At 37.6% G+C, this 24,452-nt stretch overlaps 1 protein-coding gene across 3 annotated transcripts in view; it reads right to left on the minus strand.

Annotated features, from left to right (window-relative positions):
• Positions 1 to 24,452, minus strand: part of BDP1 (B double prime 1, subunit of RNA polymerase III transcription initiation factor IIIB) — a 53,238-nt gene that overhangs the window by 7,939 nt on the left and 20,847 nt on the right. For 2 of the 3 annotated variants that reach the window (XM_059836745.1, XM_059836744.1), the window contains exons 18-37: positions 24,078 to 24,309; positions 22,156 to 22,337; positions 21,279 to 21,492; positions 20,570 to 20,757; positions 19,834 to 20,008; positions 18,329 to 18,444; positions 17,427 to 17,646; positions 16,703 to 16,890; positions 13,440 to 13,632; positions 12,214 to 12,446; positions 10,879 to 11,278; positions 8,706 to 8,819; positions 8,400 to 8,436; positions 7,908 to 7,991; positions 7,046 to 7,277; positions 5,910 to 6,067; positions 5,138 to 5,279; positions 4,382 to 4,568; positions 3,061 to 3,121; positions 1,325 to 1,514 (exon numbers count right to left, since the gene is read on the minus strand). In XM_059836745.1, the coding sequence (XP_059692728.1) occupies positions 1,325 to 1,514; positions 3,061 to 3,121; positions 4,382 to 4,568; positions 5,138 to 5,279; positions 5,910 to 6,067; positions 7,046 to 7,277; positions 7,908 to 7,991; positions 8,400 to 8,436; positions 8,706 to 8,819; positions 10,879 to 11,278; positions 12,214 to 12,446; positions 13,440 to 13,632; positions 16,703 to 16,890; positions 17,427 to 17,646; positions 18,329 to 18,444; positions 19,834 to 20,008; positions 20,570 to 20,757; positions 21,279 to 21,492; positions 22,156 to 22,337; positions 24,078 to 24,309 (3,546 nt within the window). The remainder of the gene's footprint in view (positions 1 to 1,324; positions 1,515 to 3,060; positions 3,122 to 4,381; positions 4,569 to 5,137; positions 5,280 to 5,909; positions 6,068 to 7,045; positions 7,278 to 7,907; positions 7,992 to 8,399; positions 8,437 to 8,705; positions 8,820 to 10,878; positions 11,279 to 12,213; positions 12,447 to 13,439; positions 13,633 to 16,702; positions 16,891 to 17,426; positions 17,647 to 18,328; positions 18,445 to 19,833; positions 20,009 to 20,569; positions 20,758 to 21,278; positions 21,493 to 22,155; positions 22,338 to 24,077; positions 24,310 to 24,452) is intronic. The other variant, XM_059836746.1, reaches the window with a different exon arrangement.

Below are 24,452 nucleotides of genomic sequence, written 5' to 3' on the forward strand. Positions count from 1 at the left end.
CTGTATGGAAAGTACACACAAATCTCTGGTGATACTCTCTCTTGCTTAATGTCAATGTTAACTTCAAAGGTACTACCAAGAAACAATTTGTTGTGTTATCTGGAGTTAGTTTCTGTAGTCATATGGAATTTAGTTTAGCTGATCTATTTGAACTCCACTTGTTCTTTTCATACAATGCAAAAATATGGCAACTTATTACCTGCCCTAGAAAAATGCTAAAATACAGTATTATTTATCTGCACAGGTGAACCCCCACATGCTGTATGGTCTCAAAGACATACAGACATATATAAGACATACAGAGAAGCAGCAGAGACTAGGAAAATATGGTAAAGCTATACAGGAACAGCAAGACAGAACACGTACTCTAATTCAGCCTGTCAGCAATTTTGTTTATCATAAGTAGTTCCACTGGAGTTAGAATTATTACACTGTGCAGCCAGCATTCATTCAAAGACCTATCTTTTCAATAAAGGAATGATACTAGTATCTGATATCACAGGGCAAGATTTTCCACAATTATGTGGAATTGCATCACACTCTTGTTATAATCTGAGGACTTTCATTAGTAGAGTATTAGGGTTTGCGGGTTTTTTAGTACTTTGCAACAATTCCATTTTTCATAATGGAAATTTCTTTTCATTAATGGAATTTCTTTTTACTTTTTTTTTTTCTCTCCCAAATGGACTAACAGATTTAATTCAACTGTAACATTGACATTAAAATTTTGTTAGATTGCATTCAGAGGTACTCTTTGTAGAAGAAATTCAAACCCTTTTGGATTGCAGTAGACAAATCAGCTATTATTCTTTGGAGTAATTAATTAATTTGTGTTTTCATCTTGTCTGCCTTTTAAACAGCAAATTCAAGACAATAAGAATTTACATCTACTGTTTATCATGTTTTCCAGAAAACCATCTAAATGAAAAATCTGGATGAGCAATTAATAAACAGCTGCTCTACAAAACTGTTAAAGTACTGTAAAATGCAAACATGCTTAGATTTTTTCATTTCAGTTGCTTTGCATGGTAAGTATCCATAAGGCAAAGTAAAGTTAAAGCTGGAAGATCTACTCTAAAGGGTAAATCAGAAATAAGATGACACTAAAATCTCAGCTAACTAAAACAGTAAATTTAAAACACCAATAGAATCTTCCTCAAATTGAATTAGAGCCCTTTTTACTTTCTTAATTCTCTAGCCATCCATCAAAATTACTTCCTCTTGCATTTCTTTTTTTTAGAAGTTCTAATCTGTACTACACAGTCAGAGAACAATCAAGTTACACAAAAACTATTTCACTTTGATAAAAAAATAAAGCATTTACCTCTCCACTTCAGTCACAGTGGTTTCACTTGCATTTATTGGGCTGATAAGTATTGGGGCTGGTAGTACTGGTTCTGGAATTTGTTCCACCATAGCAGATGCATCAAACTCTTTTGAGCCAGCTGGGATTTCCACCAATGTTAAAATGAATGTCTGTTCTTCCTCTGGACATCTATGATCATCATTCACTACTATAATTTTTTCAGGGAAAGAAATAACAAAAAACCCCTATTAATCAAATATGAAATTATGCTGTTCTCTTCATGTCCTCCCTACACAGTACTGAAATTTTAGGCATTTATTTCTCCATGGAAAAAGGTACTGGACATATTCTTGAGACAATAGGCTTCCTGACTTCCCAGATGAGATACACATCATCATCTCCTGGTGCTTATTCACTGCAGAAGAATCCTGATTACCATTTAGAATGAGGAATATTAAAAATGCATAGTAATGATGAAGATTTTAAAAGGGTGTTCTAGCATTAAAGAGCAATTTGAAGTTTAATTAAACTTATGCCATGGTGGTCAAGTGGCCCTCTGTCTTTAATTGCAACTCTCAGGTATTAAGAGTTACTTCTTTAAATGGCAGATGTCTACTATTTTGAAGGGAAGCGCAGGATTACTTCCCTCACTGCAGACTAGCAGAACAAGACCTGAGAAGCATAGTCTTGAATTTAATAGATGAAAAATAGAGATAATTCAATCAATAAGCAGATATTAAGAGATAGCTGCTACCTGCCATCTGTTAGAATTTAAGGAACAAACACTTGTAAAGTTTTCAAAAGCTGGAAAACAGTAATGGTACTCCATTATTTAAGACAGCTCTCAATGAGGTAAAGCTGTTATTCCAGCCTCAGCTTGCATGGATTCTTCATCTAATTAAACATGGTTTGAGATGCTTCACCCCAAGATTCTTGCAATAATAGAGCATAGCAACAGATGTCTAAGAAGTATTAGCCCGATCTTTTGCAGAAGCTCATGAGTTACAGCTTTGGACTGCAGTTTCCACGTAAAGTAAGTATTCTGGGCTTCTGTCACTGTGACTATCCCCTATGTTAGACAAGTAGTGTTCCCAAACCAACCATTTCAATTTGTTCTAGGGAACAGCAGACATCACCTCCAAACTTTCATCATACTTGATCAGTTAGGCATTAATCTGTTGACACAGTACAGCTAAAGAAGGAAGTTTGATTGTTTTACACGTCCCCTCTTCTTCTTTCCCTCTGCTTCACACTTGCACAGTACAGCCCTCCTACTCACAGAACTCTGACAACAGCATTCACTTGATAACTTCATGAGCAACTATAGCTCATGAAGCCAGTGGAAAACTACAGAGTTTCTCGCCCTCTGTCTAGTTTAGTTTTTATTGGGTGAGTCAGAGGTGCATAAAGTACTCTAAAAACTATATACTGTACCTACCACAAGGTAAGCAGCAGGAGCTCTTAATAGGGCAAAGAGAGCAAGTTTTCCTTCCACTGATACTTAAACGTAAGGGCTATTCAAAGAGTTCTCAAGTCTAGTTTCTATTAATGAAATGAAATGACAAGTGGCTAGGGAGGGGAATGTCCTTATGCTGTGGATCATTATTTGTGTAAATGGAATAGATTGATTAATCATGTCAATGAAAATTTTAATTATTTTAAAATGAAAATTTTAGGGTTTTAATTCATCTTTTACTAAGTGCAAGATAAACAAATGTGGGCTTTTGCTAACTTTGAATATTAGCATATTATACCTGAAGTTTCTTCTGTGCTGCATATGCAATGCTGTTGAGCATCCTGAGTACAAGCTTCATTCTAGAAACAACACAGTTGAAATTAATAAATCTGAAAAATTACTCTAGGAAACAGGAAGAAACAAAGCATGTCAAATGCTGAAGATCCAAAAAATCCAATCACATCGTCATTATTTCATTTGTCAGTTTTCACTTCTAGCTGTTCTAGGCTGAAGAGTATTAGCCTAACAAGGACAAGAAACACTGGGGAAATATAAAGTTTATATGCAGCTTGTTGTCTGAATTGATAGTTTGTCTAAAGAAATTTATACTTCCTACGGCACAATTCTGTCAGACATGACTCACACAATAAATTGTTCAGTGGCACTAAGAAAGCAGATTCCTACAACCCTTAACAAACCACTGAGTGCCAAATAAAAAAACAAAGCTCTACAGCTCATCTATCCCTCCTCTTCTACAGCCTGTCCCTTTACTAAAACCAGGAATTAATTGAACCAGCTGATTGAACCAGCTCTACTGCAAGCTGCCTTTTCTCATACTCTCTCTGCCAGGCCTGTAAGAGCAACATCACTCTTGCACATTGACCTAATATGAAATCAGCCTTGACACAGCAACTTGCTGCACTCGGGAAACAAGCTTCTATGCATCAGCTTTTCCAATGAAACTACATGCTCACTGATCTCAGACAACACTAGAAATCCTGGAGAATTGCAAATGAACCTTTCTCTCATGACAAAAATAAGGTATCTCTCATTTATACTAGAACACAGACACACAAGCCACTGCAAAGAAATGGATGTGAAAGACATTGTTTATCTGTGACAATATCCATGAGGATGATATAAATGATATAGATGTATGTAAAAATATGCAAAATTTGTGTATGTCATATAATAACATGCATGTAAAGCTCTTAATTGTTTAATAAATGAGAAAGAGCATAACAAAGAACGCAGTTTGTATTGCTCCATCCAACAAGTAGCATTTTAACTTCATTTTAATGTAAACAAATATAACAGTAAGAGGTCACACTGAATGGATACAAGAATACTAGGTAACTTCTTCTATCAAGACTTCTTAAAAAATTCTCCCAATTTTGCTAATGTGCATTACTTACTACTGAAACATTCTAAGAGTTTGCAAAGATTAAGTTCGTCTGAAAGATTGTTTGGATATGCCCCTGCAAAAAAGCAAGTTTCATTTACCAGCTGAAGTACCAGGTGTTTAGAACTGTTGAGTATATTTGCACTGAAAACCTCTTTCTTTACAGAATTTCAAAATCTGGGCACTTCTGGACTGTAATTAAGTTCTTGTTCTTTACCTGAGTAAAGTTGACTGTACATATATGGTGCTCAAGAGGACAAGGATTCTGCTCAGACAGTTCATCCACAGAACTTGGATTTGGACAATCTTCTAGTCCAAGGTGTGATTTTTCAGGTTTTGGTGATGCAGTTAGATGTCTTAAATCTCCTGAATTTCCACAAGCATCTCTTATCTGCTTTTCTATTCTGCAAGGTATATATATCTAGTTAATTTGAAACCAGATGAAGATACCCTGTGCAAATGCTAAATTCTGTGTTACAATGTATTTAACAGGAATAATATGTAATTAAAGGGAAACAAAGTGCCTCTTTAAAGACTACATCATTGTACTAAACAGAATGCATCATATTTGAACAAATCTACATAAAGAATTTCACAGAAAGGCCCCTCTAACTTCAGTAATACTGAAAGTTCGACCAAGCTGGAAGCCTTATAAGGTCTTTAACATTTCTAAATTAATCAACTCATTAACATTTCCTTGCAGTTTCATGAAAGATAGTTAAGCAGCAAGGTAATTACTAAGTTCTCAAATAGCAAACAGAAGTTAATGTTCTATCTCCAAAAGCTGTAGCACGACATGAAAGGGAGGAAAAACCTGAAGTCTAAACTGTACACTATCTGTATAAACACATACACAGTGTTTTCCATTACAGCACACTTTTTCCATTACAGTCGCATACTAAACCTGAACTTCAGCTCCATATTTTAAGAGACAGTAGGAATAAAGTCAGTATTAAATGAGGAATCTTCTTACCCTTCAGTTTGGTCTACTTGCTTGGTAAGTTCCATACTTCCAGATGCAAAGTAATGAAGAACTGAAGAATCATCTGCACCTTGTCTGATTGGTTCTGGTTCCACCTTCTGCATTTCTGCATTACCCCTCAGAGTTGCATGATCTAAGTTTTATAAGAATAAAAATTAAAATACTGTATTTTCAGCCTGTGTGTGTGTATGTGTGTGTGTGTATATATATATATATATATATATATAAAAAAAACTTTTTATATATAATCTTGTATAAATTAAAGTTTTGTAGTATGTTTATGCAGACACATATACATGAATGTGCACATGAATACTTGTGTCTTACACACACATATCTTGCCTTTCCTATTTTGCCAGTGGCATGAAGACAATTAAGAGTTTGAAGACTACCTTTTTTGCAACTGCTTTAAGAACAGAAAGCCAGTTCTATCTCCTCTTCTACTTTTAATGAAAGGAAAATACAGTAATAATAGAAAAAAGTACACTGTATTTGACTGTATTTCTGTAATTGTCAGTCCAGTAATTTAAGTGTCTTCCAGGTATTTTAATACCTGCAGAAAAAAACTGCTATTTAAATTTCATTTAATTTCATACTGAAAGGTATTCTCAAGTATAAAACAATATCACAAATGGGTACCCTATGTTACAATGGCAATGTTTCATCTGTGAACATGAATGGAAAGTGAAGACTTTCAGCTTTGCTTCATTTCATGAACAGATGTGAATACCATTTTCAGAGCCCTAGGATAAGAAAGGCTTACCAGTTTGAATTTGCTCCGGTTGTTCCACAAGTACATTTGCATTAAGTATCTCCTGAATTATGTTTTCATTGGACCTCCATATTGCAGAGGTTGGCTCAGGCTCCAGGTGATCACCTCCTGTCAGTCTCATACTATTCACCATAGGCAAAGAGCTACCACTACAAGTAAAAGGAAAGATGTCATCAATAGAATCCCTGATTTTTGACAGTTAGTGAAGAGAAGATATAAGAGATATGGGATAGATCAGACAATGAAGACCTGAAATGCAGGCTGCAACTGGCAGAGAAGACAGAAAATTACCTGGCAGGATAAAAAAAAAAAAAAAAAAAATCATCTGCGACTTGAAACAGACAGATATACTGCAAACTAGTATGTTTCTAATGTAAAGGAATTTAAAAAAATGCAAATTGAAATGTTTAAATAACAGGAGAAGATCAGAAATCTAATACATAAGACACAGTAGTAAATTCTGGTTTAATAATATAATTAAACTGGATGCAAAATAAATTATCTTGGATTAAGATTTTTCGAAGAGCATAATCTTATACTTTGTTCAAGCAGTCAACAAGTTAAATACTCTTTCAAATAATAAATACATGATCACCAGCAGACATTTCTCTGGGGAAGTGTCCCACTAAACTGTCTTGTAATTCACAAATGCAAAAATTATTAATGATCATTCACTAAAACCATAATGATGGAAGATCATCTGAGTTCCTGGCATCCCTTTGCTCTAAATCTTTGATCTACAACCCCACAGCAGCAGTGACACTTAAGCAATTTGCCTTGGTCTGATTAGCTGTACAGAACTTTGCATGAAAGAGCTTGATAATTAAGAGTGATCTAGTACATCATTAGTTAGCATATTTTTTTCTTCCCCTCTTCCCTGGGTAAACCTAATTTCATGAGAGAAAAAAGAGTTGTAGAAACCCAAAATTACATACAAACACTTCATGAAAGTAGTAAGAAAGAGATGAGAGGAGTTTTTGCAGATTACATACTAAATTACATAAACTGAGAAACCTTTACTTAAGCAAGACTGCTTGCAAATTGATAAAAATGCCAGAAAGAACCTAGCAAAAGTAAATAGTGCCAGAGGATCTCTCTCACTAAAGAAAATGAAGTAATAATTTAACCTGGTATCAGTAGCATCCATCTCTGAATATTCTTCTACACCTATTCTTGTGCCAGTGATTTGATACTCTACATTGATGTTGTTTCCATCCTCAGAAGGCAGCAATTCCTTGACAGAAGTGTCTGAAGCAAGCGAATACTGACTATAAGTTCTATTTTCTTTGGAGTAAGCGTGAATTACAAGGCTATGAGCCATGTCCAAGTCATCTTGAGCAGGTAACATATGTGTCTGTTCTGGTTATAACAATAAACAGAATGGGAAAATTTCATTTAAAACACTGAGGTTTGGCATGTATATAAAGTTCAAGCCTCATTTAACAAAGTTTGTATTCTCCAAAGACACAGATTCAAATCACAGATAAACACAGTCCTAAGGGTACATTTCTGTAGTAAGAACACAATAACTAACACTCAGCAAATGAAAGCAGATAATAAATGCTACATCAAATCTATAACAAACCCACGTAATTTCAGGTTGTAGCTAGTTAGAATGTAAAGACTATGCTTTACATTAAAGGTCTGAAAAGAACACTGAAAGTTACAGTCATTTAAGCTTGATCCCTTTTGTCCAGTTAATGTGCCCAGATCAATTTAAATATGTGCTTCCTAAAACAGGTCACAGAAACAATTTTCTAGCAGTGATACAGTTGGCAGTATTCAGTAGGGTGCCTGCCTCTTTCCAGCCAACCTGCATTCGCTGGACTCACTATGTGCTACAATGCAACAGGACTAAAAGCATAAAAGACTCTTGACCTCCTGCTATGCAGCAGCATGTGGAAGAGCTTTGCAGCCACTGCTCCATCCCTCCTTAGGTGGACCCAGAAAGCACAAGAGCAAGGCTTTGTCCCATAAATCAGATCATACCTTCAATGCTTGTTTTTAACTGGAAATTTGGATCACCCATTGCAAGTAAAGTCATAGCAGCTTCAGTGCTTCCATCGTTAATTCCTGTGAAGTTGTTCACACACATTAAAAGTCACAACCACATTAACCAGAAATCCACTTGCCCATATTCAAAATCTGACACTACCACCAATACAGTGAAGTATGTATTTTTTTAATTGACCTTATTTATGAATCAAAGCAGCCATTCTCATCCAGCAAATTCAAACTTCTGTTAAAACACTGAGCAGTAACATGCCTGCCTTTAAGGGTGTATTGAATACAGGTGGCAAGGTGTTTGCAGCAGGGGCCTGCCCTGGACACAGCCAGTTCCAGCTGACCCACTGCAGGACACAGCTGAGCCTATCAGCCAAGATGGTGGCACCTTTGGAAACATATTTTAAGAAAGTGGGAAATGTGTATATCAGTAGCAAATTAACAGGAAATACATAAGCAAGATTGTTTCATATCTACCTTTGTCCACATCTGGATTTTCATGTATGATTGTTTCCTTAAATACAAAGAAAAACAATATCAAAGTTCCATATAAATTGACCCCATAATTTTTATTTAATGCTTACATGTAAATTATGCGCCCACAAATTACCCTGGTTTTGAGGCTAACAATATTTACTAACAGAGTTTTCCCACAGGTGTGCCTCACATCTGTGTGGGACAGGTACCAGTCTAATAAGCTACACAGTCACATTCAGACACAGCAACAAGAGACTGCTGAAATAGCTTTGTATGACCAATGAAACAAACAAAAGACATTCTTACAGCTGTTGAGATGCTTTCGTCTTCCCTCTGTACTACTGGTTGGATAGAAGCACAAGTAAGACTTTCAGCATCAGTAGCCACCTGCACATCTGGGATATTCACAGATATTTCCAGCTGTAAATGTAATTTTACAAATATTTCAGTTCATCAGATGCAAAAGAAAATCTGTCAAATGCAAATTTTTTAAACCTCACATTTAACAGATGTTCAATACCTAGAGAAAGGCTTTGCAAAAATCATACCTTCTGATTTGAGAAGGAAGCAGTGGAATGAACAGAAGGCAGAACAGGTACTGCTACCTGCAGCTAAGTGGAAGCATCAGAGAACCTAAGGCCTTGTTTCTAGTCATTCACTTCTCCACTGAACTAAGTTATGCAGCTGAGATCTTTTATAGCAACTGTTTACCTCAAATGGGTTTTCTTAGTTTTTACTCTTTTTCTGCTTTTTAAGTCTTCAGGTGGGAAAAACAGTATAGACTTATTTCCAAAGCAAGATAGGGAATCAATATGCAGACACATAGAAACATACCCACTCACCATTTCACCCATTTTTTTTTTCTTCCTCAGCAATGTATTTTCTGAGAATTTCAAACATTTGACATTTTCAGAAATGTTTGACATAAAGTTTATGCTATTTCCAGGGAAGTTCTTACAGAAAACACTGCTCAATCTGGGTTGCTCTCAAAGGCTTGCACTTTACAGACTTTCAACTGACCTATTTAAATTTTACAACAGCAAGGTCCTTGGCTATCTAACCACGTTTCTCACTAGTACTCATGTCTCCTAAGTGTTAAACTAGGCAACTTGATTGTAATCCCTGCACATTATATATACTCCACATCTCTGAAATCAAGGATTCAGGGAAAGTTTCTATACAGCAACTTTACTACCAATTATCATTCTAGAAATCCCTTCCGGTTTTGACTGAGTTTTAAATCATTCTGCTGTTTCACCTGGAGAAAGAAACAGTGTGATTCATTCAGGAGACAATAAAAAGCAGAATTTCAATGGGCAAAGAGAGGAAGAGGACTAGAAGTAGTGGTATGAAAAAAAGCACTAGAAAGCAAAAAGCACTGAAGTGAATGCCAAGCAGTGACAGGGAAAATAATAGAAAAATGTCTTCTACTGGATGGTGTAAGACCTAAGCATGATACAAATGGTATGAAATAAAGGATGAAGATTGTACTGGCCATGACTGGGATGAAGTTAATTTTCTTCATACCAGTCCGCATAATGCTGTCTTTTGGATTTTTAACTACAACACAGTTGGTAACACACCAGTGTTTTGCTATTCCTGCACAATTCAATGCTTTTTTCCTAATATTTTACCCAGCAAGGAGGCCAGGGGTAAGCAAGAGGTCAAGAGAGCACACAGCTAGCACAGCTGACCCAAGCTGATCAAAAGGGAATTCTGTATCATTTCATGACACGCTCACCACTAAAAGCTCAGGGAAAGGAGGGAGAAGAGGAAGCCATTAGTGGTTAGGGCATTTGTCTTCCAAATAGAAGAGGCCCTGATTACAGGAACTTACATAGACTGAGGCCCTGATTTTCAGGAACTAACGTGACAATGGAAAGCAGCAAACAAATTCCTTATTTTGTTTTTCATTTACATGCAGCTTTTCCTTCACGTATGTAACTGTCTTTACATCAATAGAGAAATCTTCTTGCCCTCCTAATATCTCCTCGTCCCACGGGAAAAGGGAGTAAGCAAGCAGATGTGTGTGTCTGGCTGCTGGTCAGGTCAGCCTACCTGTACCTGACAGTTAAAAGCTTCTTGGCAAGGGGGACATGACATACAGAAACATTTTCCTTATACCCTCATTTCCTAACATTCAAATACGAAACTGAAGTGCTCCATTTGATCCATCTTGGGCCTCAAAACACATGGACGAGCATCGAGTCTAGGCCTATATTCAATCCCAATAAACAGACTGGCGAGTTCCCTGCAGACCTATATACAGTTTGTAAATATAATTACATAACTGGACTTTAGGCTGATGCAGTATTAAGTTCAAAGCCATGTGTGTGTGCCAAGTAACATCCCTGCTACTCTCAAAACCATCCTTAACTTGAACTTGGATAAAACCCAAATACCCAGAGATACAATTAGAATAAAATCTTTTTAAACAATCAGAACAAAATTACATATGCAGAACCTAGCTACACAATACCTCCTCCACAGTTTCCTGTATCTGCATAGGAATTGGTTTTGGAGATCGAAGACCTATAGGAACAAACACTGGAGCCTTGTTTACTTCCTCTGATGCAAAGCATTCATCTTCATCATCAAGCTCAAATTCATCGGCCTCCTCATCCTCCTCCTCCTCCTCCTCTTGAGAAGCCCGGAGGGTGACAAAGGTTATCTTTGAACTTCTGGGTTCCTTCCCAGATTTTCTTCTCTGTGTAGTTTTCAAACTTTTGTCTCTGGTAACACTCGGTTTAGCTTCTTGCCTTTGACTCCCCTTCTCACTGCAATCATTCTCACACTCAGAGGCAGAAGAAGTAGCAGTTTTTGGCTCTACCACATGTTCTGGCAGTGCTGTCTGTTTTGATGATCTCCTGAACTGCCTTCTAAAGTACAGAACAAAGACAATGAAATCCAAGACCTTCCAAACAGAGGGCTACTACAAATCAAAATACACTCAATTAAAAAAAAAGTTATCATTGTGACTAACAATGCAAACTATTTACTTCTTAACTTTATAGTGACAAATAAGCATTTAATCAGAAATTTAATTTCTTCCTGTGTACAGAAGGTACTTACTGCAAGTATGTATTAAGCGGTTTCAAAATGCTAGAAATGTTCACAATTAAACTTGCAAGATACACAATTCTTTGATTAGAAAAGTATGAAATCATTTTAATTTTGATAAGATGTGGAAGTCACATGCTTTTTAAGTCACAGGAACACTTCCAGTTGTCTTTTGCTAAAGCTATACTAGAAGCCCCAAACTATGACACTTTAATTGATCAGACTATTGTTTACAAACTGAAACTGTTAGGTGATAACTATTTATCTGCTTTGGTTTCTCAGACAGTATTTTCTTCAATAATCAGTTACCTACAGTTTCCTCCTTCAAAATCATGGGCACAACCACTCTGAGTACCAAAAGCAATGACAAACTTTCCCCCCCAGAACATCCTCCTGGGTAAAGTGGTAGAGAATGGAAACAAATGGTAGCAGAGGAAACTACTAGCACAAAGCTTCTCTTTAGGTTAATCCCACAATCTGTGTCCCCAAAAATGGATATTCTCATGTCCTCCCCTATAAAATCAGGAATTTCTGTTGAAACCACAGGATAGATTGGTGAGAGTGCTGGCTGTGTTCATTTTATGAGAATATAGGCAGAGTAAGAGACAAAGGAGTATCTGTACACATCTGCTAAGTTCAGATGGAAGAGACAAAAACTGACATGTTGCATGCACTCACATTACACATGGCAGATCTATGGCAAATAATTATCAATCAACTGAGTTTGGTTTATAAAGCAAAACAGTTGTTTTACCTTGTGAGATTGCTTGAACGCTTTTCCTGTGAGGTAGAAAGCTGAGAATCATGATCTTGATCTATGTGTGTCTCACTCTCTGATGATATCCCCAGAGACTGGAGTGTAATGTCCTGCCTGATTCTCTTACTGAGAACATCTCTCAAAGATGTTTCTTCAACATTCTCTGCAAAACTGTGTTTCCTTGTAGCTTCTGAGAAGGATCCAGATTCCACTGTACTACTGGAGTTTTCCTGAACAGAGGAGATGATTATTGCCATATTAAGTGCCAAACATTTGTAACTGGTTTTGGTGACTTAAAGAACTTAGTTTGAGGATCTTGAGAACGTGCCCAGCTGTCATCTCTGGTAACTTAGGATATTATTCCCGATTGCCTTTAATTTTGGGTTCTATAGCAGAGGTGCCATTAACTGGTGTTATCTATGATACTTGAATTCACAGTGCTACTGGCAGTTAATAGACCAATACCATGCTCAATTTATCAAGAGCAACCACACTTTAGAAGTTGGAAAGATAATAATTTTCTAAAATTAACTATTAATTTAAAGAACAATTTGCAGGAACAATTTTTTTTTCCTGCCTTGGGAACAAGGTAGGAAGAAAAAAACTATCATACTTTATATAAAAGCATTTAAATATTATTCAACATATTTCAGCAACCACAGTTCTGTCAACTAGGAATACTTGGCTAAAAAAATATGTTAACTAGAAGTTTCAGTCATCCATATTAAAACCAGGGAACACCAGATAAACTTGACCCAGTTATCACAGAATTAGAGATGGAACTAGTCTGGGCTAAATTAGGCCTGCTGAGCAAATTCAAGAAGATCTGAACTTTGTTCACACTCATTTTAATTTCTAAGTATACTAACACAGATTTTAGGTAGTATCTGAAATTAGGTAATTGTCTTAATTTCCATTGTTCAATGAATAACCAACAGTAAATTATTTTTAAACAGCATTAGCACATTTTTATCATAATGCAAATTTCTGATCATATAAATCATCAAACTTAAGACAACAGTGTATATTAGGTATTTCCACAGGTTTTAAATTCTAATTCCATTTATTCAGCATAGTTTAAAATGGTGAATTTTAAAAAAAAATCAAATAGTCACATTAACATTTTCCAGCCACATACTGGATTTCTGTGCCACCTATCTTTCTAAGAACTTGGGCAAAAGGACTGAGGTATAACTGGCTCAAAATACATGATCAGCACTTACCCCTGATACACCTGTTTTCAACAACACCAAAAGCTCTTCTTCATTTCTCTCAGTATTGTCCTCTTCTCTGTTTTCACACTCTTCAGGATAATCTCTTTTCTTAGTAAGTCTCATTAGGTCTGGCCTCAGGTTACAATGAGGTTCCCTTCCTCTCTGCTCACTTTCTTCTCCAGAACATAATTTATCATTGGACCTACAAAAATATTTTTCAACTTTTACTTCTGAAGAACTACAAAGTACACTCTATAAGCTTGGCTTACTATCAGATATTTAGTACTTCTAGCTAGAAATGAAGATTTTTTTTTAATTTTTATTTGCTTAGCTGGCTACATGTAAAAAACAAAACATAAAAGAACAAAATAACCACTGCATAAGGGAGATAATTCATCTGCAGCAGTGGACCTTCCTGACTAGTTTTAGGAAAGAAAAGAACATTAAGTCAGATAGACTGGAAATGTCAGCTATACCAACACAGATCTCCAAAATTAAGCAGCCGTAGGATCACTACATTCACTAATTCCAGTGCTCAAGGTTCTATTGCTTTCAAAAAGGATACAATTCTTACATCTATTCAAACAAGTTCAGATCGGTAAGATAGAAATCGTGGCCTTCTACACTCATGGCTTGAGAAAAAGGGACTAAGAGTAACCCAGAAGAATACAATTTAGTCAGCCTCCTCTCAGTCCATGAGAAAGCGATGGAACAACTAAATCTGGAAACTACTTCCAGATATATGAAAAACAACCTAACTTGAAGTAGTCAGCATGGATTAGTAACGGGGAAGTTATACTTAATCAACTTGATAACATTTTTCAATGAAATGACTGGCTCAATAAATGAAGGAGAGGAGTAAATAGTGTCTGCCTGGACGCAAATAAGACTTGTTAATACTGCTGAACAGTGTCTCTTCTAACATGCTAAGTGAGCTCATGAAGTACAGACTGAAAGTACATTAAAAACTGATTGAGCAGTCAGGTTCTGAGGTTTGTCATCAGTGACACAAAGTCCAGTTGGAGACCAACAACCAACACTGTGCCCATGGGTTAATAGTGTTTCGACTCCTGTCCAGTATCTCTACAAAATAATCTGGATGATGGAGCAGAGTGTAACCTCAGCAAGTTTACAGATTAGGCAAATCTAGAAGAACTGCTTCCCAAGGACACAGACAGCCAAAGGTTATACTGGCCTCCAGAGGGACCTGGAGAGGCTGGAGAAGTGGGCTACGGAAACCTCAGGAAGTTCAGCATGGGGAGATGCAAAGTCCTGCACCAGGGCAAGAGCAACCCAAGGCCCCAGTGCATGCTGCAAGCCACCCAGATGGAAAGCAGCTTTGCAGAAAAGAACCTGGCTGTCCTGGTGGTCTCCAAGTTGAACATGAACCAGGAAAGTTCTGCGGCTGCACAAACAGTTAACGATGGCCTGGGCTGCAGCAGGACAAGTGTTGCCAGCAGGCCAGGGGAGGGGATCCTTGCCCCTTGTCCAGCACTGATGAAGCCACACCTGGAGGACTGACCGGTTCTGGGCTCTCTGGCAGGAGAGACCTGGATGCGCTGGAGATGGCCCCTCAAAGGGTCACACCAATGGTAAAGGGCTGGAAGCATCTCTCCTATGACAAAAAGCTGAAGGAGCAGGAACTGTTCAACCTGGAGAGAAGGTTCAGGGAGAGCCTTCTCTGAGGGATCTGAAGAGATCCCTCTTGAAGGGGAGGGTGCAAACAGGACAGAGCCAGGCTCTTTCCAGGGGTGCCCAGTGACAGGACAAGAGACAAAGGGCAAAGAGTGCAAGACAGGAGGTTCCTTCCGAGCACCAGGAAATCCTATTTCGTTGTGAGGGTTACCAAGCACTGGCCTGGCACAGGCTGCCCAGAGAGACAGTGGAGTCTCTATCCTTGCCAAGATTGAGAAGCTGTCTGGACACACTATTGGGCAACCAGAAGACTTCTAGCAGACCCTTCCACCCTCAACCATTCTGCGAGTCTGTGAAACCTTCCACCATCATAGAAGACAAGAAGTTTGTCAAGTAAGGCCCTTGTCTTGCTAGCACAAAAACTCTGGGACATGATTTCAACATAACTTATGAAAGAGATTTTAGAGAGTTTTAGGGACAGATGCAAACCAGAAGTTAATTCCAGAAAACAGCAAAATTTTAAAATAGATTTGGGACTGCTCTGTGTAAGTTAAGACTGAGCAAAAGGTAGCTTATAACATAACCCAGAGCTGTCCCATGTAAGTGGCACTATCTGCTCATACTGCACATACATTAAAAGCATCATCACAGGAAGTTCTACTACTGGAAAGAAAAATTGAAGAGACTCAGAATATATCTTACAGAAACATAAAGTGAGCTTGCTGTCTTCTTGTCAGTTCTCAATTATAAGGAAGTGCAAATGGCATTGCTCAGTTTTTGGTCCACATTCACGGTGCACTGCACCCCAAGAATTTATTACTGAGAAATTCAGACTTGGTTACTTGCTTCTACTCTCACCCATGAAGTACCTTCTAAAAAGGAAAACAGCCTTGAAAAAAACCCCCTAATCCTGTTAAAAATTGTTCTATTACTTAAGAACGCCACCTAGTGACTTGCACAGCACATAGGTAACAATTAGTACAGCTCAGATGCAAGTGCTGTATAAAAACAATTGGACAAATGCACAAGATTTTTAAAGTACTGTCGCAGCTTAACCACAGTTGACAAGTAAGTGCCATGCAGTCAGTCAGTCAGTCCCCAAACTCCAGGGAGGAGGAGAATTGGACAGAAAAGGTAAACCTTGTGGGTTTAGATATGAACAGTTTAATAATCATAACAAAGTAAAATATAAAATAATAAAAAGGAGAGGCAGACACACAGAGGGGAATAAAACACACGGAAACAAGTGATGCACAACTGCTCACTGCTTGCTGACTGACACCCAGCCCATCCCCATGAAGTGTTCAGCATCTCCTGGCCAGGTCCCTCCAGTTTATGGAGTGGGCATGATGTTCCATGGTATGGAATATCCTTTTGGCCAGCTCCCACCAGCTGTCTGGCTGTGCTCCCTCACAGCTGCTTATGCATCTGCTCACTGGCACACCATGAGACACTGAAAAGTCCTCAACTCAGGGTAAGCCCTGCTCAACAACAACTAAAATGTCAGTGTGTTATCAATGTTATTCTCATATTGAATCCAAAATGCAGCACTGTACCAGCTAATAAGAAGAAAATAAACTCTACTCCAGCTGAAACCAAAATTAAAGATTTTTTACTTTGAAAACAGGCAACTTTACCTTTCTGTGGTATCCTGAATGCTTCCTATAGCATCTGTATATAGACACTCTTCTTGCTCTCTTTTGCTGTTAAAATTTGGTGCTTTTTTAGAAGAACAAAGCGTTCCTGATGTCGTGCTTCTTGAATTTATGTCTAGATTGTCATTCTCAGCCAAATTTCCCACAAGCAACAATACCTCCATGTCATCCTTTGATTTGAGAAAAAAAAAATCCCCAACAATATTAGCAAAGTATATAAAAATATTTTATTTATTATTATAACAAGATATATCACCTGTAAAATAAAATATTGCTAATTATGATCAAGTTGCTAACCTGACATGAAACTTCCTTTAAAAACTTCCAAGTACTTTATGGTACCATCACTGCTCCTTGTTCCTCTAGGAAGGCATTTAGCTAATAAAGACAGATACTAAAACCAATATAGTCCTTCATGAGAAGCAACCAATAGTTCAGGAGAAACCCAGCAATAGAATACAGCATGCAGGTAACTATTCATGTATAATATGACTGAAATGTCAAAATCCAAGTGAAGTCTTTGTATGTCTTATCAATATGTCACTAGCAGGATTTTGGAAAACCCTGTAATAGCATGCAAATACTGAATAGGAATTCTTACTAGGCTGAAATTAATTAATGCATTTACAACAGCTTATTTAGATGCCTTAAAAAAAGCTAGTGCAGACCCAAGAATCAGTAAGTGTAGTCAGAAATAGAATCTCACTTTTGAGAAGAGAAGGTTTTCAGATTCTTCTGCCACTGGAAGATTCTCTTCATGATTCATTTCTTCTTCATCTGGGGCAGTGAGTTTTTGTACTACTGGAGATCCTTTTTTGCTGTATGTTCTTTCTAGGTTTGGTCTAGCTGTTGGAGACTCAATCCTGATGAGTTGTCCTCGTTTCAGAGCACTCAGCTTGCCTTCTTGGGAGGTAAGTTTTTCAGTACTGGTGAATTTAAAGCAAACAAACAAAACCAGAAAATTCACACTTGACTTTCGCTGGGAGAGAAAATAAGCACTTCTGCACTTAAGTTTTGAATTAATACTTGCACAAGAGACTGAGAGACTGCTTTGTTTAAGATTAATAAAATTATATTTTCAAATATATTCCTCAATTATGGTTAACCTTGGAGCAGAAATAACAAAATGTCTTTGTCAAGGCATTTTTAACATAAAAAAAAGTCGTGTTGCTAACCACACCAACATTAAAGTATCAGCAGTCTAACACACACTTAAGATCTTATTTTAACAACAGCGGCAGTAAAATAGAAAAACACATGGATGGACAAATGAAAGTCAAGTCTCTGACATTTTACAAAATTTATATGTTACATATCTTACACGTGTGATTGCTACTTAAGCAAATACAGACCAAGTAATAAAAAATCTTGATCAGGAAGACCTATGAGCTCATACAGATCAAGTATGTACTACATAAATAATAACAAAGAGTGCAGCCAAAAAAATTGTGCTCTGAAAACACTGGAAGAAGCTGTTTGTGGGCATTGAAAATGAAATACTGTAGAAAGACAAAACAAAAGGAACAGAAGAATTGACACTTGCAAAGGTGTCTCATTATGCATAGACAAAAGCCTTATAAATGCTATTTTGCTAATCTCAAACCTCACCTGCTTTGTTCAGACAATAAGGTTTCAGAAATAGAGAGCATCTGAGGCACCTCTTGCTGTTCCGGTTCCTCTTTGCTCAATACATCTGCTTGACACAATACGGCTTCATTTTCACCCTTTAATATACAGTAAAAGAAGCATGAATTAAAATAGAAGTATGTACGCTTCTAAAACCGACATATATTTCATATATAGAAATAGAAACTATGTTATTTTCCCAATTGGAATAAAGGCTAGAACCATTTTGTCATAATTCAATTTATATGCAAAAAGGAACAGAAGTCTTCATACTCCTGGGATACTCAGAGTTAAGTTCTGAAATACTATGTGCACCCAAGCATTATGGGAAACACTCGTCTATTCAGTATTCAATCAATTCCCTAATACACGAAGCACTGTGGAAACAAGATACTTCAACAAATGGAAAACCTTTGAAAACTGGACACTGCAGAGGGCAGCACAGCCACACCCAAGCCACAATAACATAGCCTCAAGATCCAGAAGGCCTAATAAGCTTCACATTTGTATTTGCCACACTGGTTTCACAAAGAAGTCCTGCAAATGTATCCTTCAACACTTCAGGCCTGTGACAGCTTTATTAGTAAAGAGGAACATCAGACCTGCCCTGGTTCTACACATTTGCCCAGTACAGAGCAGATGCATGTCCATGGTTCACTGACAACAGGTCTAAAGCAGCCAAAGCTGAACCACAAGGAACTATCTCAGCTAGGGGTGAGCCGACTGTGGCACTGATGGGAGATGAGAGATGAATGCAGGACACAAGTACTTCTCGTATGCTCAGCTATAACCACTCCAAAACATCAGTCACTCTTGCAAAATTTAGCTGTATTCAAAATCTAAGGCAGGTCTACACAGATTTCCCTACATCCATGACATGATTCATGTGCAACCCACAAAACAGTTACAGAGAACACCTCACACTGTAAATGGCTTTCCAGGATTTCCACATCTTTTACAAGTCCCTAGTAAAGTGTTTGTGGGATACACAGTGTCATTTCCTTGTATGAAATAGAGGAGTACCAGGTATTGTAGTGGTGAAGCCAGTTAAAGATTATCAAATCAATAAAACCCCTTTTTTATAAAAATAGCTGTCCTCTGCCCTCACTTGAGACATTATACTAGATTGCTCAACACAGACTTGGTTCATCCAAACAGAAAAGATGAAATGAGGAAAAAAAGGTAATTCTTATGCATTTTTATTCTAGAGTTTGTATAAATATGCATTTTTTTCCTATCCTGCAATTCAATCAAAAGCAGATCATTTGCAAAAAAAAAAAAAAAAAAAATTACTGCTTCAAGTTGTAGACCTCACTGATTTCATACCTACAATACCTCAACTTCCCAGGGTTTGGGAATTTTTTTTACTTAATATATTGTCTCAGCTTCAGGCAATGCAACTTCTATGTTTTCATTTCCCTTCATAAAAGTGAACATGCACTTCAAAACAACTTTGAAGGCAAAGCCTTACTCTTATTAAGGCTTACCATGACAGTATTGTCCAACTCATCTTTTTGCTCTGCTTCAGGCTTTTTCTTGCTCTCATTTTCTGATATTATTAACTCCTTCTTTCCAACAGTTCTTACCAAGTTTGGCTTGCACCTCTTGTTCTGTGCCAGCTGGATAGGCGAATGAGGGGCATATTGATGATCTTCTTGAGCGCTGTTTGCGTCATCAATGCAAAGTTAAGATAGAAAAAATAATCCAAAACTTAGTACAAACAAAACCACATGTCCATTAGTATTACACACAAAAACTACTGAATTTTGAGAAGAAATCTTGTGAACTAAAAGTTCAGCTGAGTTTAAATTACAAACAATTTGTTCCAGCAAAAATTTTGAAGCACCAGTCTTCTAAATACTTCCAACAACAGAATTAACTAACTCACTGAAGGTATTAACTTACTGACTACTTGTTGCTATAAAACCAAAGCAGTTTTCACATGATTTCTCTGATAAGCAAACTAGTATTTTCCTGCTTACATGAAATGAATCCAGTCTTTCAGATGATAAAACAGTTACAAAGTGAATGCTCATTAATGTCATGCTTAGCATAGAAGCTACTGAAATTGCAGTATCACTGGTGTTAAACTCTGAGAATGGAAATTTTGTGCAGTATTTTCATTAGACTATGTTTGTCAGATGGCAATCCACTGGCACAATGATTTCCTTGTAAAATTCTTTCATTCTTATGGTCAAGGATCAAAAGTAGATAAGCCCTTACCCTGCAATAGTAGTAGAAATGTCATCTTGGCTAATTTCAGATAGGCAGAATTCCTGTTCACCATCCTCTGATCTTACAAATGTTTTTGGGGACTTAAAACTTGGCCTCTCAGAAACCTCCTGAGAGCAAAGTGACTTCTCCTTTCCCAAGGATTCTAGTGCATTTAAGACTTCACATTTTCCTGCTTTCTGAAAAATGTAAACACAAGAACCAGAAAAGCTGTAATAATAAACCAAAAGGAGACTTTATGATGTCTATGAAGTTTGGTACTCACCACTCTCTGAAAAACTCAGAGAGTTTTTCTGCACTCTCCTACAAACTCCTCTGTAACTGTTCACTAATTATTTACCAGTCTTTCCAGGACAAATACACACTTTTTTCTTTAAGACGAAAAAGCCTGAAATCTGTGCCATCTTCGATTAATACTTTTTCTTAATACTTTTTCTTTCTTCCCTGTCATCTCTATAATGCCACTTTGGGTCAAAAATACATCTGGACACCTAACAAAAGATTCATTGTACCATCATATGCGAGTCATCTTCTTCTCACATATGATCATGTGAAAAGTACACAAGTTTTAAGGTAGAAAATTTAAGCTTTTAAAAAATTGTTTCAAAAAGTTAACTTTGTATTTTTAATAATCATCAGTACTTCATTTCACAAAACCAAAAGCTCACATATAACTAAAAGAAAAAAACAGAAGCCTTACATCTGTGTCAGGAGGGATGCTACATTCACTATCACACTGTGTCAAACTTTCTTCCTTATTGGTATCTTTCTGTGATGCACCTTTACTGTTTACATCCCGAACTTCCTTTCTACTAGTTGTTCTTAAATTTGGCTTTGGTCGCTGGAATCGTGTCCTCAGTAGCGAAGCTGATGATACAACAGTTTTCTCCTCTTCCTTCTGAGGATGAAATTTCCTGCAAAAACAAGCAAAAGAACAATCAAAGGCATGGGACAATATGGCATCCATGTATACAGCTCTCAGAGCAATAACATTAGTGACATGAAAAAGATCCAATAAAAACACAGTGATCATAGCTAAATGCCTCTGTATCTTATAAACAGATAAGCAAAGAAGTTAACTGCCACTCCCACTTGAGACCTGGAAGACAAGTTGAGACATTTTGCCATAATACATAGATTTTACAAATACCTTCCTCTAATCATGTTTAAAACTACCTAGAAGACTTACCACTTACCTGTGGTTGACTATTTTTTTTAAGAGGCACTTGAATAGGAAACCAGACCCTGTACTCAAGGATCTAAAAGCACACTAGGATGCACTGTGGAGACCAACATGGAGAAGACAATCACAGGGACTGAACATTAGAAAAGTGCATTTTTTTGAAAATTAGGCCAATAGTCCAAAGATCAAATTAACATCCAACAGCATATCAATTTAATGCTTACAAGCTCTTGGGGTTTTGTTAGTTAAAGTTTAGTATTGTCTTGATTAAATATGTCTTTATATATATAAAACTTGTTTGTAATGGGACAGTTGAATGTAATATGGTATAATACCTAGAGATACTGATAGCTTCAAACCATTCCTTCTCTCAAATGAAGTGAAATAACCTTACCCTGTACTAGAATCTGAAACCTGTTTGGAGACATCTGACAATCCCTTTTCACTTTCATTGCTTTCTGCTTCTGAGGACTTTTCTTGGAAACACTGTCTTGTATTTGAGTTCATCTCAAAATCTGCAGAAACATCTTCTAACATCACACTGGATGGCTGAGTGCCTTCATGAACTGTTAAAACCTAAAATGAATAAAAATTCCACTCTGTTAAGATGAAATATGTACTCAAATTTTCTTCTAGGAGAGCAGGAGGAAAAGGAGAAAGTTTAAATATTTTCTACAGAAACACTAAGATTTCTCTTGCTTCTCGTCATCAAACCAATATAAGTGTGTCCTGGTTCAGGGCAAATTTGGGAGAGAACCCCCAAAGGGCCCCCCTAGGAAATCGGATTCTACCACCCCTCCCCCAACCGGTCCAGGAGAAAATACTTCCTTGGAGAAAAGTGGAAAAAAACTGTTTATTAAACAAGAAAACTTAATATTAAACAATAAAACCCCTTGCTGCTCCAAAGGAGATGACAAACCCAGAAAGTCCCCTCCCCAGATTCCAGTTCAGCTCACTCAGTCCCTTATCAGTCCCTCCGGCGCTGGAAATGCCGTGGCCCAGGCCCAGCGCAGCCCACTGATGCGAGCTGCTGGTGCTCTGCTGGGTGTTCAGTCCAGAGCAGGTGTGAACAGGTCCAGAGAAAGGGGAAAAGAGAAAAAAAAAGCACAGTCCAGGGAACTTCTTTGCCTCAGCTAGCTAAACTAACTAAAAAGCAAGAAAAAAAAAGAGAGCCCTGTCCTGCCGTCTGTTCATCTGCAGAACCACGCAGTCCAGAAGCAGGAATGTGTAGGAGTGAGTCCAGTGTCTGAAAACAAACTGCGCGCCTCCTCTCCCCACCCCCAATCTTTGAAGCAAGTCTTAAAGGTGCAAAACTTACTATTCAGCATAAACGGAAAGAGACGATTGGGGATAAAAGCATCATATAGTCAACCTAGGACAAAGTGTCTACTATAAAACTAAAAAGTTCTTTCTCTGTATTCTGCTCTTTAAAGTGGTTAATCTTCTGAGGTGTTTTTTCTTTGCAATTCTCTTTTCAGATCTGGTATCACAATACAACCAAGTCAGATAGATATACTCCATTTCCATGTATGCTGGTTTTGAATAGGGTAGAGTTAGCTTTGTTTCACAGTGTTAAGTATGGGGCTGTGGTTTGAGCTTATGCTGCACACAGGGTTGATAATACAGAGATGTTTAGTTATTGCTGAGCAGGGCTAACAAGGAGCCAAGGCCTTTCTGCTTTTCATATTGCCAAGCTGGAGAGGAAGCTGAGGGGGCATGGAAGGATGGGAGGGGACACAGTCAGGACAGGTAACCCAAACTGACCAAGGGGATATTCCACATCCTTCTGAGGTATGGACAGGCACCTCAGCATGCAAAGTAGGGGAAGTGGCTCTTGTCTTCCCAAGTAACCATTATGTGTGATGAAGCCTTGCTCTCCTGGAGGTGACTGAATGCCTGCCAGTTCATGGGAAGTAGTAGAAGAGTTTCTGGTTATGCTCTGCACATGAGTGTAGCTTCTGCTTTCCCTACTAAATCTTACTCAGAGTTATCCACCACTCAGGGGTTTATCTCAGCCCCTGTTTTCCAGTTTTTACCCTTCCAGTTCTGTCTCTAGTACTGCTGGTAGGGCAGTGAGCAAGTGAGCTGATACTTGGTTGCTGACTGCGCTTAAACCTAACACCATGCAAAACAGAAACCAAGTGCAAAAGTGATGAAATTTTATGACTATAAATTTATTTTATTCTGAAATAATAAATAAAGCACGCAAAGCCTATCCCTACAAATTATGGAGTATGTACCTAGGCCTTTGTTACCAAGGCTTCTATTAAGGACTCAACAAAACAGCGTGCACAAGCAATTGCTCAAGAAACTTACACTTTTGAGGCAGGGATCATTGTTTTCATCTTGATGGGGTGTGACACCTTTTTCTGCTTCTCCACCTTCTGTTGTTTCCTCTTCAGGATCTTTTTCATCTATCACTTCTTTTTGCCTTGCAAGAGTTCTTCCTAGATTTGGTTTTGGTCTCTGCATCCTACCTCTTTTTAGAGGTGTTTGATTCAACACAATCTGTCTGCTATCTTCTTTTAAACCAGCTGTTTCATTAGATCTGGAAAAACATATATGATCCCTGAAGTACATAACACAACTGAAAGTGGGAGGAGACTTGGAGAACAGATGCTTTTTTCCTTTCTTTTAAATAGTTACTAACATACTACACTTACCTAAAATGCTTAGCTTTCTGAAAGAATA

The sequence above is a fragment of the Haemorhous mexicanus genome, chromosome Z (assembly GCF_027477595.1).
Source record: "Haemorhous mexicanus isolate bHaeMex1 chromosome Z, bHaeMex1.pri, whole genome shotgun sequence".
In the NCBI taxonomy this organism is placed as follows: domain Eukaryota; kingdom Metazoa; phylum Chordata; class Aves; order Passeriformes; family Fringillidae; genus Haemorhous; species Haemorhous mexicanus.